Raw genomic sequence first — 16,395 nt, 5'->3', positions numbered from 1 at the left:
GATGGGACACACGGGCGGATCCCCACCCCCCAGGAAACTCCAGTGGATGGGACACACGGGCTGATCCCCACCCCCCAGGAAACTCCAGTGGATGGGACACACGGGCGGATCCCCACCCCCCAGGAAACTCCAGTGGATGGGACACACGGGCGGATCCCCACCCCCCAGGAAACTCCAGAGGATGGGACACACGGGCGGATCACCACCCCCCAGGAAACTCCAGTGGATGGGACACACGGGCGGATCACCACCCCCCAGGAAACTCCAGTGGATGGGACACACGGGCGGATCCCCACCCCCCAGGAAACTCCAGAGGATGGGACACACGGGCGGATCCCCACCCCCCAGGAAACTCCAGAGGATGGGACACACGGGCGGATCCCCACCCCCCAGGAAACTCCAGAGGATGGGACACACGGACGGATCCCCACCCCCCAGGAAACTCCAGTGGATGGGACACACGGGCGGATCCCCACCCCCCAGGAAACTCCAGTGGATGGGACACACGGGCGGATCCCCACCCCCCAGGAAACTCCAGAGGATGGGACACACGGGCGGATCCCCACCCCCCAGGAGACTCCAGTGGATGGGACACACGGGCGGATCCCCATCCCCCAGGAAACTCCAGTGGATGGGACACACGGGCGGATCCCCACCCCCCAGGAAACTCCAGTGGATGGGACACACGGGCGGATCCCCACCCTCCAGGAAACTCCAGTGGATGGGACACACGGGCGGATCCCCACCCCCCAGGAGACTCCAGTGGATGGGACACACGGGCGGATCCCCACCCCCCAGGAAACTCCAGAGGATGGGACACACGGACGGATCCCCACCCCCCAGGAAACTCCAGAGGATGGGACACACGGGCGGATCACCACCCCCCAGGAAACTCCAGTGGATGGGACACACGGGCGGATCACCACCCCCCAGGAAACTCCAGTGGATGGGACACACGGGCGGATCCCCACCCCCCAGGAAACTCCAGAGGATGGGACACACGGGCGGATCCCCACCCCCCAGGAAACTCCAGAGGATGGGACACACGGGCGGATCCCCACCCCCCAGGAAACTCCAGAGGATGGGACACACGGACGGATCCCCACCCCCCAGGAAACTCCAGTGGATGGGACACACGGGCGGATCCCCACCCCCCAGGAAACTCCAGTGGATGGGACACACGGGCGGATCCCCACCCCCCAGGAAACTCCAGAGGATGGGACACACGGGCGGATCCCCACCCCCCAGGAGACTCCAGTGGATGGGACACACGGGCGGATCCCCATCCCCCAGGAAACTCCAGTGGATGGGACACACGGGCGGATCCCCACCCCCCAGGAAACTCCAGTGGATGGGACACACGGGCGGATCCCCACCCTCCAGGAAACTCCAGTGGATGGGACACACGGGCGGATCCCCACCCCCCAGGAGACTCCAGTGGATGGGACACACGGGCGGATCCCCATCCCCCAGGAAACTCCAGTGGATGGGACACACGGGCGGATCCCCACCCCCCAGGAAACTCCAGTGGATGGGACACACGGGCGGATCCCCACCCTCCAGGAAACTCCAGTGGATGGGACACACGGGCGGATCCCCACCCCCCAGGAGACTCCAGTGGATGGGACACACGGGCGGATCCCCATCCCCCAGGAAACTCCAGTGGATGGGACACACGGGCGGATCCCCATCCCCCAGGAAACTCCAGTGGATGGGACACACGGGCGGATCCCCACCCCCCAGGAAACTCCAGTGGATGGGACACACGGGCGGATCCCCACATCCAGAACGCACCAGTGGTTGACAGATGGGTGAATCTCACCCCAGGAGGCTCCAATGGGTTTTTGGCTAAATTAAGACATCTCCACTCCACAGAGCAGCAGCACATACATTTTATTGAACACTCCACACAAGGGGCCTCTCTAGGAGTCCTGCAGACGGGCGGGATTCAGCAGAACTTTCTCTCCTGGTTTGAACGCTGGCATTCCTAGATACGGACAGCTGGCACAGCGAAAGGCATCCCCCAAGTAACACTGCAAGACAAAGCAGGGACGTCACATGGACCCCACCTGCCCCTGACAGGAGAGGATCCCGCAGACTCGGGATGCCATACTCACATTGCCACAAGCCGAGGTGGCGGGCTTAGCGGCTGCACTCCTGCTGTTCTCCAGTTCCTCTGCGAGTCCACAAGTGCTGTGGAGAGAAGAGAGCCCATTGGGTTTGCGGCCTGACCGGTGGGAGATCTCCACGACTGCAACACAGACGGCTCTTACCAGTTCTTGCAGGCTTTACGTTTCTTCTCACTCCCCTCCCCACAGCCCTGGAGCCGCAGAGACGATGGCAGCGGCTTCTTCAGGTCGTCTTGGTCTAGGAGATCATCGGAGTCCAAGAGATCCTGAAACAGAAATTAAATGACTGAGCAGCCATGGAGAAAATGGCTCCCCTGTGTACGAGTCCCCCCGAACCGCACTGCCCTGTCTATATGTCAGCCATTACCTCAGCCATCCCCGCACGTCACAACGGCCACCATCTGTCCCCCCTCCGACCTCTCCACATCACCCCTGACTTCAGGCCTCCTCCCTGGGCCAGCCGCCTTCCACGTGCCACCCGCATCTGGACTTGTACACCCCCCCACGTACCTCGCCACCAGCATCTGGACTTGTACACCCCCCCACGTACCTCGCCACCAGCATCTGGACTTGTACACCCCCCCACGTACCTCGCCACCAGCATCTGGACTTGTACACCCCCCCACGTACCTCGCCACCAGCATCTGGACTTGTACACCCCCCCACGTACCTCGCCACCAGCATCTGGACTTGTACACCCCCCACGTACCTCGCCACCAGCATCTGGACTTGTACACCCCCCACGTACCTCGCCACCAGCATCTGGACTTGTACACCCCCCCACGTACCTCGCCACCAGCATCTGGACTTGTACACCCCCCCACGTACCTCGCCACCCGCATCTGGACTTGTACACCCCCCCACGTACCTCGCCACCAGCATCTGGACTTGTACACCCCCCCACGTACCTCGCCACCAGCATCTGGACTTGTACACCCCCCACGTACCTCGCCACCAGCATCTGGACTTGTACACCCCCCACGTACCTCGCCACCAGCATCTGGACTTGTACACCCCCCCACGTACCTCGCCACCAGCATCTGGACTTGTACACCCCCCACGTACCTCGCCACCCGCATCTGGACTTGTACACCCCCCCCACGTACCTCGCCACCAGCATCTGGACTTGTACACCCCCCACGTACCTCGCCACCAGCATCTGGACTTGTACACCCCCCACGTACCTCGCCACCAGCATCTGGACTTGTACACCCCCCACGTACCTCGCCACCCGCATCTGGACTTGTACACCCCCCCACGTACCTCGCCACCAGCATCTGGACTTGTACACCCCCCCACGTACCTCGCCACCAGCATCTGGACTTGTACACCCCCCACGTACCTCGCCACCAGCATCTGGACTTGTACACCCCCCACGTACCTCGCCACCAGCATCTGGACTTGTACACCCCCCACGTACCTCGCCACCCGCATCTGGACTTGTACACCCCCCCACGTACCTCGCCACCAGCATCTGGACTTGTACACCCCCCACGTACCTCGCCACCAGCATCTGGACTTGTACACCCCCCACGTACCTCGCCACCAGCATTTGGACTTGTACACCCCCCACGTACCTCGCCACCAGCATCTGGACTTGTACACCCCCCACGTACCTCGCCACCCGCATCTGGACTTGTACACCCCCCACGTAACTCGCCACCAGCATCTGGACTTGTACACCCCCCACGTACCTCGCCACCAGCATCTGGACTTGTACACCCCCCACGTACCTCGCCACCAGCATCTGGACTTGTACACCCCCCCACGTACCTCGCCACCAGCATCTGGACTTGTACACCCCCCCACGTACCTCGCCACCAGCATCTGGACTTGTACACCCCCCCACGTACCTCGCCACCAGCATCTGGACTTGTACACCCCCCCACGTACCTCGCCACCCGCATCTGGACTTGTACACCCCCCACGTACCTCGCCACCAGCATCTGGACTTGTACACCCCCCACGTACCTCGCCACCAGCATCTGGACTTGTACACCCCCCACGTACCTCGCCACCAGCATCTGGACTTGTACACCCCCCACGTACCTCGCCACCAGCATCTGGACTTGTACACCCCCCACGTACCTCGCCACCAGCATCTGGACTTGTACACCCCCCCACGTACCTCGCCACCAGCATCTGGACTTGTACACCCCCCCACGTACCTCGCCACCCGCATCTGGACTTGTACACCCCCCACGTACCTCGCCACCAGCATCTGGACTTGTACACCCCCCACGTACCTCGCCACCAGCATCTGGACTTGTACACCCCCCACGTACCTCGCCACCAGCATCTGGACTTGTACACCCCCCACGTACCTCGCCACCAGCATCTGGACTTGTACACCCCCCACGTACCTCGCCACCCGCATCTGGACTTGTACACCCCCCACGTACCTCGCCACCAGCATCTGGACTTGTACACCCCCCACGTACCTCGCCACCAGCATCTGGACTTGTACACCCCCCACGTACCTCGCCACCAGCATCTGGACTTGTACACCCCCCACGTACCTCGCCACCAGCATCTGGACTTGTACACCCCCCACGTACCTCGCCACCAGCATCTGGACTTGTACACCCCCCACGTACCTCGCCACCAGCATCTGGACTTGTACACCCCCCACGTACCTCGCCACCCGCATCTGGACTTGTACACCCCCCACGTACCTCGCCACCAGCATCTGGACTTGTACACCCCCCACGTACCTCGCCACCAGCATCTGGACTTGTACACCCCCCACGTACCTCGCCACCAGCATCTGGACTTGTACACCCCCCCACGTACCTCGCCACCCGCATCTGGACATATACACCCCCACATGTAAAGGAGAGAGCACTGACCACATCCTCGTCGTTCATGTCATGGGCAGACAGCGTCCAGAGCTTCACGGCGTCCAGATCAGCAGACACCTTCCCTGGGGCACAAACACCTGATTATTTAAAGCCCTGCCCCCCAGCACAGACACCCCCCACAATGTGCTCACAGCTCTCAGTCAGTACCGGGCCCCAGGCGTCTGGTGAGCGTCAGTTGTCGCGAGGACCCCACTTCATAGTTTGGTTTTTCAGCTGCTAATGTAACAGTGTCATCATCCAAGCTGGAGGGTCCCAGAAGCCCCCCGGTCTGATCCAACCTCTGCTCTGGAGGAACCTACAAAGAAAACAGAACAGTGAGATGTCAGGGCAGCGTACCAGATACGAGCCCCCGAGCAAAGAGGAGCTCAGACGCCGGCACACCCCCCAGCACCCTCAGACACCGGAGCAGGCACACGTACCGGGGAGGTCAGACACCGGAGGAGGCACACGTACCGGGGAGGTCAGACACCGGAGGAGGCACACGTACCGGGGAGCTCAGACACCGGAGGAGGCACACGTACCGGGGAGCTCAGACACCGGAGCAGGCACACATACCGGGGAGCTCACACACCGGAGCAGGCACAGATACCGGGGAGCTCAGACACCGGAGCAGGCACACGTACCGGGGAGGTCAGAAACCGGAGCAGGCACACGTACCGGGGAGCTCAGACACCGGAGCAGGCACAGATACCGGGGAGCTCAGACACCGGAGCAGGCACACATACCGGGGAGCTCAGACACCGGAGGAGGCACACATACCGGGGAGCTCAGACACCGGAGCAGGCACACATACCGGGGAGGTCAGACACCGGAGCAGGCACAGATACCGGGGAGGTCAGACACCGGAGCAGGCACACGTACCGGGGAGCTCAGACACCGGAGCAGGCACACATACCGGGGAGCTCACACACCGGAGCAGGCACAGATACCGGGGAGCTCAGACACCGGAGCAGGCACACATACCGGGGAGCTCAGACACCGGAGCAGGCACACATACCGGGGAGCTCAGACACCGGAGCAGGCACACATACCGGGGAGGTCAGAAACCGGAGCAGGCACACGTACCGGGGAGCTCAGACACCGGAGGAGGCACACGTACCGGGGAGGTCAGACACCGGAGGAGGCACACGTACCGGGGAGGTCAGACACCGGAGGAGGCACACGTACCGGGGAGGTCAGACACCGGAGGAGGCACACGTACCGGGGAGCTCAGACACCGGAGCAGGCACACGTACCGGGGAGGTCAGACACCGGAGGAGGCACACGTACCGGGGAGGTCAGACACCGGAGGAGGCACACGTACCGGGGAGCTCAGACACCGGAGCAGGCACACATACCGGGGAGGTCAGAAACCGGAGCAGGCACACATACCGGGGAGCTCAGACACCGGAGCAGGCACACATACCGGGGAGCTCAGACACCGGAGGAGGCACACATACCGGGGAGGTCAGACACCGGAGCAGGCACACATACCGGGGAGCTCAGACACCGGAGGAGGCACACATACCGGGGAGCTCAGACACCGGAGGAGGCACACGTACCGGGGAGCTCAGACACCGGAGGAGGCACACATACCGGGGAGCTCAGACACCGGAGCAGGCACACATACCGGGGAGGTCAGACACCGGAGCAGGCACACATACCGGGGAGCTCAGACACCGGAGCAGGCACAGATACCGGGGAGCTCAGACACCGGAGCAGGCACACATACCGGGGAGGTCAGACACCGGAGCAGGCACACGTACCGGGGAGGTCAGACACCGGAGCAGGCACACGTACCGGGGAGGTCAGACACCGGAGGAGGCACACATACCGGGGAGCTCAGACACCGGAGCAGGCACACATACCGGGGAGCTCAGACACCGGAGGAGGCACACGTACCGGGGAGGTCAGACACCGGAGGAGGCACACATACCGGGGAGGTCAGACACCGGAGCAGGCACACATACCGGGGAGGTCAGACACCGGAGGAGGCACACGTACCGGGGAGGTCAGACACCGGAGCAGGCACACATACCGGGGGGCTCAGACACCGGAGCAGGCACACATACCGGGGAGGTCAGACACCGGAGCAGGCACACGTACCGGGGAGGTCAGACACCGGAGCAGGCACACGTACCGGGGAGGTCAGACACCGGAGGAGGCACACATACCGGGGAGGTCAGACACCGGAGCAGGCACACATACCGGGGAGCTCAGACACCGGAGGAGGCACACATACCGGGGAGCTCAGACACCGGAGCAGGCACACATACCGGGGGGCTCAGACACCGGAGCAGGCACACATACCGGGGAGCTCAGACACCGGAGCAGGCACACGTACCGGGGAGGTCAGACACCGGAGGAGGCACACGTAACGGGGAGCTCAGACACCGGAGCAGGCACACATACCGGGGAGCTCAGACACCGGAGCAGGCACACATACCGGGGAGCTCAGACACCGGAGGAGGCACACATACCGGGGAGCTCAGACGCCGGAGCAGGCACACATACCGGGGAGCTCAGACACCGGAGCAGGCACACGTACCGGGGAGGTCAGACACCGGAGCAGGCACACATACCGGGGAGGTCAGACACCGGAGGAGGCACACATACCGGGGAGCTCAGACGCCGGAGCAGGCACACGTACCGGGGAGGTCAGACACCGGAGCAGGCACACATACCGGGGAGCTCAGACACCGGAGGAGGCACACATACCGGGGAGCTCAGACGCCGGAGCAGGCACACATACCGGGGAGCTCAGACACCGGAGCAGGCACACGTACCGGGGAGGTCAGACACCGGAGGAGGCACACGTACCGGGGAGCTCAGACACCGGAGCAGGCACAGATACCGGGGAGCTCAGACACCGGAGCAGGCACACATACCGGGGAGCTCAGACACCGGAGGAGGCACACATACCGGGGAGCTCAGACACCGGAGCAGGCACACATACCGGGGAGGTCAGACACCGGAGGAGGCACACATACCGGGGAGCTCAGACACCGGAGCAGGCACACATACCGGGGAGGTCAGACACCGGAGCAGGCACACATACCGGGGAGCTCAGACACCGGAGGAGGCACACATACCGGGGAGCTCAGACACCGGAGGAGGCACACGTACCGGGGAGGTCAGACACCGGAGCAGGCACACATACCGGGGGGCTCAGACACCGGAGCAGGCACAGATACCGGGGAGCTCAGACACCGGAGCAGGCACACATACCGGGGAGCTCAGACACCGGAGGAGGCACACATACCGGGGAGGTCAGACACCGGAGCAGGCACACATACCGGGGAGGTCAGACACCGGAGCAGGCACACATACCGGGGAGCTCAGACACCGGAGGAGGCACACATACCGGGGAGCTCAGACACCGGAGGAGGCACACGTACCGGGGAGGTCAGACACCGGAGCAGGCACACATACCGGGGAGGTCAGACACCGGAGCAGGCACACATACCGGGGAGGTCAGACACCGGAGCAGGCACACGTACCGGGGAGGTCAGACACCGGAGCAGGCACACATACCGGGGAGGTCAGACACCGGAGCAGGCACACATACCGGGGAGCTCAGACACCGGAGCAGGCACACGTACCGGGGAGGTCAGACACCGGAGCAGGCACACATACCGGGGAGCTCAGACACCGGAGCAGGCACACGTACCGGGGAGCTCAGACACCGGAGGAGGCACACATACCGGGGGGCTCAGACACCGGAGCAGGCACACATACCGGGGAGGTCAGACACCGGAGGAGGCACACATACCGGGGAGGTCAGACACCGGAGCAGGCACACGTACCGGGGAGCTCAGACACCGGAGGAGGCACACATACCGGGGGGCTCAGACACCGGAGCAGGCACACATACCGGGGAGGTCAGACACCGGAGGAGGCACACATACCGGGGAGCTCAGACACCGGAGGAGGCACACATACCGGGGAGCTCAGACACCGGAGCAGGCACACATACCGGGGAGCTCAGACACCGGAGCAGGCACACATACCGGGGAGGTCAGACACCGGAGCAGGCACACATACCGGGGAGGTCAGACACCGGAGCAGGCACACATACCGGGGAGCTCAGACACCGGAGGAGGCACACATACCGGGGAGCTCAGACACCGGAGGAGGCACACGTACCGGGGAGGTCAGACACCGGAGCAGGCACACATACCGGGGAGGTCAGACACCGGAGCAGGCACACATACCGGGGAGGTCAGACACCGGAGCAGGCACACGTACCGGGGAGGTCAGACACCGGAGCAGGCACACATACCGGGGAGGTCAGACACCGGAGCAGGCACACGTACCGGGGAGGTCAGACACCGGAGCAGGCACACATACCGGGGAGCTCAGACACCGGAGCAGGCACACGTACCGGGGAGGTCAGACACCGGAGCAGGCACACGTACCGGGGAGCTCAGACACCGGAGGAGGCACACATACCGGGGGGCTCAGACACCGGAGCAGGCACACATACCGGGGAGCTCAGACACCGGAGCAGGCACACATACCGGGGAGGTCAGACACCGGAGCAGGCACACATACCGGGGAGCTCAGACACCGGAGCAGGCACACATACCGGGGAGGTCAGACACCGGAGCAGGCACACATACCGGGGGGCTCAGACACCGGAGCAGGCACAGATACCGGGGAGCTCAGACACCGGAGCAGGCACAGATACCGGGGAGCTCAGACACCGGAGGAGGCACACGTACCGGGGGGCTCAGACGCCGGAGGAGGCACACATACCGGGGAGCTCAGACACCGGAGGAGGCACACATACCGGGGAGCTCAGACACCGGAGGAGGCACACATACCGGGGAGCTCAGACACCGGAGCAGGCACACATACCGGGGAGGTCAGAAACCGGAGCAGGCACACGTACCGGGGAGGTCAGACACCGGAGCAGGCACACATACCGGGGAGCTCAGACACCGGAGCAGGCACACATACCGGGGAGCTCAGACACCGGAGGAGGCACACGTACCGGGGAGGTCAGACACCGGAGCAGGCACACATACCGGGGAGGTCAGACACCGGAGCAGGCACACATACCGGGGAGGTCAGACACCGGAGCAGGCACACGTACCGGGGAGCTCAGACACCGGAGCAGGCACACATACCGGGGAGCTCAGACACCGGAGGAGGCACACATACCGGGGAGCTCAGACACCGGAGCAGGCACACGTACCGGGGAGGTCAGACACCGGAGCAGGCACACGTACCGGGGAGGTCAGACACCGGAGCAGGCACACGTACCGGGGAGGTCAGACACCGGAGCAGGCACACATACCGGGGAGCTCAGACACCGGAGCAGGCACACATACCGGGGAGGTCAGACACCGGAGCAGGCACACATACCGGGGAGGTCAGACACCGGAGCAGGCACACATACCGGGGAGGTCAGAAACCGGAGCAGGCACACGTACCGGGGAAGTCAGACACCGGAGCAGGCACACATACCGGGGAGCTCAGACACCGGAGCAGGCACACATACCGGGGAGCTCAGACACCGGAGGAGGCACACGTACCGGGGAGGTCAGACACCGGAGCAGGCACACATACCGGGGAGCTCAGACACCGGAGCAGGCACACGTACCGGGGAGGTCAGACACCGGAGCAGGCACACGTACCGGGGAGCTCAGACACCGGAGCAGGCACACATACCGGGGAGCTCAGACACCGGAGGAGGCACACATACCGGGGAGCTCAGACACCGGAGCAGGCACACGTACCGGGGAGGTCAGACACCGGAGCAGGCACACGTACCGGGGAGCTCAGACACCGGAGCAGGCACACATACCGGGGAGGTCAGACACCGGAGCAGGCACACATACCGGGGAGGTCAGACACCGGAGCAGGCACACGTACCGGGGAGGTCAGACACCGGAGCAGGCACACGTACCGGGGAGCTCAGACACCGGAGCAGGCACACATACCGGGGAGCTCAGACACCGGAGGAGGCACACATACCGGGGAGCTCAGACACCGGAGCAGGCACACATACCGGGGAGGTCAGACACCGGAGCAGGCACACATACCGGGGAGCTCAGACACCGGAGCAGGCACACGTACCGGGGAGGTCAGACACCGGAGCAGGCACACGTACCGGGGAGCTCAGACACCGGAGCAGGCACACGTACCGGGGAGCTCAGACACCGGAGCAGGCACACATACCGGGGAGCTCAGACACCGGAGCAGGCACACATACCGGGGAGCTCAGACACCGGAGGAGGCACACATACCGGGGAGGTCAGACACCGGAGCAGGCACACATACCGGGGAGCTCAGACACCGGAGGAGGCACACATACCGGGGAGCTCAGACACCGGAGGAGGCACACATACCGGGGAGCTCAGACACCGGAGCAGGCACACGTACCGGGGAGGTCAGACACCGGAGCAGGCACACGTACCGGGGAGCTCAGACACCGGAGCAGGCACACGTACCGGGGAGCTCAGACACCGGAGCAGGCACACATACCGGGGAGCTCAGACACCGGAGGAGGCACACGTACCGGGGAGCTCAGACACCGGAGGAGGCACACGTACCGGGGAGCTCAGACACCGGAGCAGGCACACGTACCGGGGAGGTCAGACACCGGAGCAGGCACACATACCGGGGAGGTCAGACACCGGAGCAGGCACACATACCGGGGAGCTCAGACACCGGAGGAGGCACACATACCGGGGAGCTCAGACACCGGAGCAGGCACAGATACCGGGGAGCTCAGACACCGGAGCAGGCACACATACCGGGGAGCTCAGACACCGGAGCAGGCACACGTACCGGGGAGGTCAGACACCGGAGCAGGCACACGTACCGGGGAGCTCAGACACCGGAGCAGGCACACATACCGGGGAGCTCAGACACCGGAGCAGGCACACATACCGGGGAGCTCAGACACCGGAGCAGGCACACGTACCGGGGAGCTCAGACACCGGAGCAGGCACACATACCGGGGAGCTCAGACACCGGAGCAGGCACACATACCGGGGAGCTCAGACACCGGAGCAGGCACACATACCGGGGAGCTCAGACACCGGAGCAGGCACACATACCGGGGAGGTCAGACACCGGAGCAGGCATACATACCGGGGAGCTCAGACACCGGAGCAGGCACACATACCGGGGAGGTCAGACACCGGAGCAGGCACACATACCGGGGGGCTCAGACACCGGAGCAGGCACAGATACCGGGGAGCTCAGACACCGGAGCAGGCACAGATACCGGGGAGCTCAGACACCGGAGGAGGCACACGTACCGGGGGGCTCAGACGCCGGAGGAGGCACACATACCGGGGAGCTCAGACACCGGAGGAGGCACACATACCGGGGAGCTCAGACACCGGAGGAGGCACACATACCGGGGAGCTCAGACACCGGAGGAGGCACACGTACCGGGGAGGTCAGACACCGGAGCAGGCACACATACCGGGGAGCTCAGACACCGGAGGAGGCACACATACCGGGGAGCTCAGACACCGGAGGAGGCACACGTACCGGGGAGGTCAGACACCGGAGCAGGCACACATACCGGGGAGGTCAGACACCGGAGCAGGCACACGTACCGGGGAGCTCAGACACCGGAGCAGGCACACGTACCGGGGAGCTCAGACACCGGAGCAGGCACACATACCGGGGAGCTCAGACACCGGAGGAGGCACACATACCGGGGAGCTCAGACACCGGAGCAGGCACACGTACCGGGGAGGTCAGACACCGGAGCAGGCACACGTACCGGGGAGCTCAGACACCGGAGCAGGCACACGTACCGGGGAGGTCAGACACCGGAGCAGGCACACGTACCGGGGAGCTCAGACACCGGAGCAGGCACACATACCGGGGAGCTCAGACACCGGAGGAGGCACACATACCGGGGAGCTCAGACACCGGAGCAGGCACACATACCGGGGAGGTCAGACACCGGAGCAGGCACACATACCGGGGAGCTCAGACACCGGAGCAGGCACACGTACCGGGGAGGTCAGACACCGGAGCAGGCACACGTACCGGGGAGCTCAGACACCGGAGCAGGCACACGTACCGGGGAGCTCAGACACCGGAGCAGGCACACATACCGGGGAGCTCAGACACCGGAGCAGGCACACATACCGGGGAGCTCAGACACCGGAGGAGGCACACATACCGGGGAGGTCAGACACCGGAGCAGGCACACGTACCGGGGAGGTCAGACACCGGAGCAGGCACACGTACCGGGGAGCTCAGACACCGGAGCAGGCACACGTACCGGGGAGCTCAGACACCGGAGCAGGCACACATACCGGGGAGCTCAGACACCGGAGGAGGCACACGTACCGGGGAGCTCAGACACCGGAGGAGGCACACGTACCGGGGAGCTCAGACACCGGAGCAGGCACACGTACCGGGGAGGTCAGACACCGGAGCAGGCACACATACCGGGGAGCTCAGACACCGGAGGAGGCACACATACCGGGGAGCTCAGACACCGGAGCAGGCACAGATACCGGGGAGCTCAGACACCGGAGCAGGCACACATACCGGGGAGCTCAGACACCGGAGCAGGCACACGTACCGGGGAGGTCAGACACCGGAGCAGGCACACGTACCGGGGAGCTCAGACACCGGAGCAGGCACACATACCGGGGGGCTCAGACACCGGAGCAGGCACACATACCGGGGAGCTCAGACACCGGAGCAGGCACACATACCGGGGAGGTCAGACACCGGAGCAGGCACACATACCGGGGAGCTCAGACACCGGAGCAGGCACACATACCGGGGAGGTCAGACACCGGAGCAGGCACACATACCGGGGGGCTCAGACACCGGAGCAGGCACAGATACCGGGGAGCTCAGACACCGGAGCAGGCACAGATACCGGGGAGCTCAGACACCGGAGGAGGCACACGTACCGGGGGGCTCAGACGCCGGAGGAGGCACACATACCGGGGAGCTCAGACACCGGAGGAGGCACACATACCGGGGAGCTCAGACACCGGAGGAGGCACACATACCGGGGAGCTCAGACACCGGAGCAGGCACACATACCGGGGAGGTCAGAAACCGGAGCAGGCACACGTACCGGGGAGGTCAGACACCGGAGCAGGCACACATACCGGGGAGCTCAGACACCGGAGCAGGCACACATACCGGGGAGCTCAGACACCGGAGGAGGCACACGTACCGGGGAGGTCAGACACCGGAGCAGGCACACATACCGGGGAGGTCAGACACCGGAGCAGGCACACATACCGGGGAGGTCAGACACCGGAGCAGGCACACGTACCGGGGAGCTCAGACACCGGAGCAGGCACACATACCGGGGAGCTCAGACACCGGAGGAGGCACACATACCGGGGAGCTCAGACACCGGAGCAGGCACACGTACCGGGGAGGTCAGACACCGGAGCAGGCACACGTACCGGGGAGCTCAGACACCGGAGCAGGCACACGTACCGGGGAGGTCAGACACCGGAGCAGGCACACATACCGGGGAGGTCAGACACCGGAGCAGGCACACATACCGGGGAGGTCAGACACCGGAGCAGGCACACATACCGGGGAGGTCAGACACCGGAGCAGGCACACATACCGGGGAGGTCAGAAACCGGAGCAGGCACACGTACCGGGGAAGTCAGACACCGGAGCAGGCACACATACCGGGGAGCTCAGACACCGGAGCAGGCACACATACCGGGGAGCTCAGACACCGGAGGAGGCACACATACCGGGGAGGTCAGACACCGGAGCAGGCACACATACCGGGGAGGTCAGACACCGGAGCAGGCACACATACCGGGGAGGTCAGACACCGGAGCAGGCACACATACCGGGGAGCTCAGACACCGGAGCAGGCACACGTACCGGGGAGGTCAGACACCGGAGCAGGCACACGTACCGGGGAGCTCAGACACCGGAGCAGGCACACATACCGGGGAGCTCAGACACCGGAGGAGGCACACATACCGGGGAGCTCAGACACCGGAGCAGGCACACATACCGGGGAGGTCAGACACCGGAGCAGGCACACATACCGGGGAGCTCAGACACCGGAGCAGGCACACGTACCGGGGAGGTCAGACACCGGAGCAGGCACACGTACCGGGGAGCTCAGACACCGGAGCAGGCACACGTACCGGGGAGCTCAGACACCGGAGCAGGCACACATACCGGGGAGCTCAGACACCGGAGCAGGCACACATACCGGGGAGCTCAGACACCGGAGGAGGCACACATACCGGGGAGGTCAGACACCGGAGCAGGCACACGTACCGGGGAGGTCAGACACCGGAGCAGGCACACGTACCGGGGAGCTCAGACACCGGAGCAGGCACACGTACCGGGGAGCTCAGACACCGGAGCAGGCACACATACCGGGGAGCTCAGACACCGGAGGAGGCACACGTACCGGGGAGCTCAGACACCGGAGGAGGCACACGTACCGGGGAGCTCAGACACCGGAGCAGGCACACGTACCGGGGAGGTCAGACACCGGAGCAGGCACACATACCGGGGAGCTCAGACACCGGAGCAGGCACACATACCGGGGAGCTCAGACACCGGAGCAGGCACACATACCGGGGAGCTCAGACACCGGAGCAGGCACACATACCGGGGAGGTCAGACACCGGAGCAGGCACACATACCGGGGAGCTCAGACACCGGAGCAGGCACACATACCGGGGAGCTCAGACACCGGAGCAGGCACACATACCGGGGAGCTCAGACACCGGAGCAGGCACACATACCGGGGAGCTCAGACACCGGAGCAGGCACACATACCGGGGAGGTCAGACACCGGAGCAGGCACACATACCGGGGAGGTCAGACACCGGAGCAGGCACACATACCGGGGAGCTCAGACACCGGAGCAGGCACACATACCGGGGAGCTCAGACACCGGAGCAGGCACACATACCGGGGAGCTCAGACACCGGAGCAGGCACACATACCGGGGAGCTCAGACACCGGAGGAGGCACACATACCGGGGAGCTCAGACACCGGAGCAGGCACACATACCGGGGAGGTCAGAAACCGGAGCAGGCACACGTACCGGGGAGGTCAGACACCGGAGCAGGCACACATACCGGGGAGGTCAGACACCGGAGCAGGCACACATACCGGGGAGGTCAGACACCGGAGCAGGCACACGTACCGGGGAGGTCAGACACCGGAGCAGGCACACGTACCGGGGAGCTCAGACACCGGAGCAGGCACACGTACCGGGGAGCTCAGACACCGGAGCAGGCACACATACCGGGGAGCTCAGACACCGGAGCAGGCACACATACCGGGGAGCTCAGACACCGGAGCAGGCACACATACCGGGGAGGTCAGACACCGGAGCAGGCACACGTACCGGGGAGGTCAGACACCGGAGCAGGCACACGTACCGGGGAGCTCAGACACCGGAGCAGGCACACGTACCGGG

General features: G+C 64.6%; 1 protein-coding gene across 2 annotated transcripts in view; it reads right to left on the bottom strand.

The window, feature by feature from the left end:
- Positions 1–1,874: 1,874 nt before the first annotated feature.
- CIAPIN1 (cytokine induced apoptosis inhibitor 1) overlaps positions 1,875–16,395 on the bottom strand; it is a 28,244-nt gene continuing 13,723 nt past the window's right edge. For both annotated transcript variants that reach the window (XM_069739627.1, XM_069739626.1), the window contains exons 5-9: positions 5,138–5,285; positions 4,979–5,052; positions 2,274–2,395; positions 2,118–2,193; positions 1,875–2,033 (exon numbers count right to left, since the gene is read on the bottom strand). In XM_069739627.1, coding sequence (XP_069595728.1) covers positions 1,923–2,033; positions 2,118–2,193; positions 2,274–2,395; positions 4,979–5,052; positions 5,138–5,285 — 531 coding nt within the window. In that variant the 3' untranslated portion in view covers positions 1,875–1,922. The remainder of the gene's footprint in view (positions 2,034–2,117; positions 2,194–2,273; positions 2,396–4,978; positions 5,053–5,137; positions 5,286–16,395) is intronic.

The sequence above is a fragment of the Ranitomeya imitator genome, chromosome 9 (assembly GCF_032444005.1).
Source record: "Ranitomeya imitator isolate aRanImi1 chromosome 9, aRanImi1.pri, whole genome shotgun sequence".
Taxonomy (NCBI): Eukaryota; Metazoa; Chordata; class Amphibia; order Anura; family Dendrobatidae; genus Ranitomeya; species Ranitomeya imitator.
This window is presented reverse-complemented; position numbering and strand designations above follow the sequence as displayed.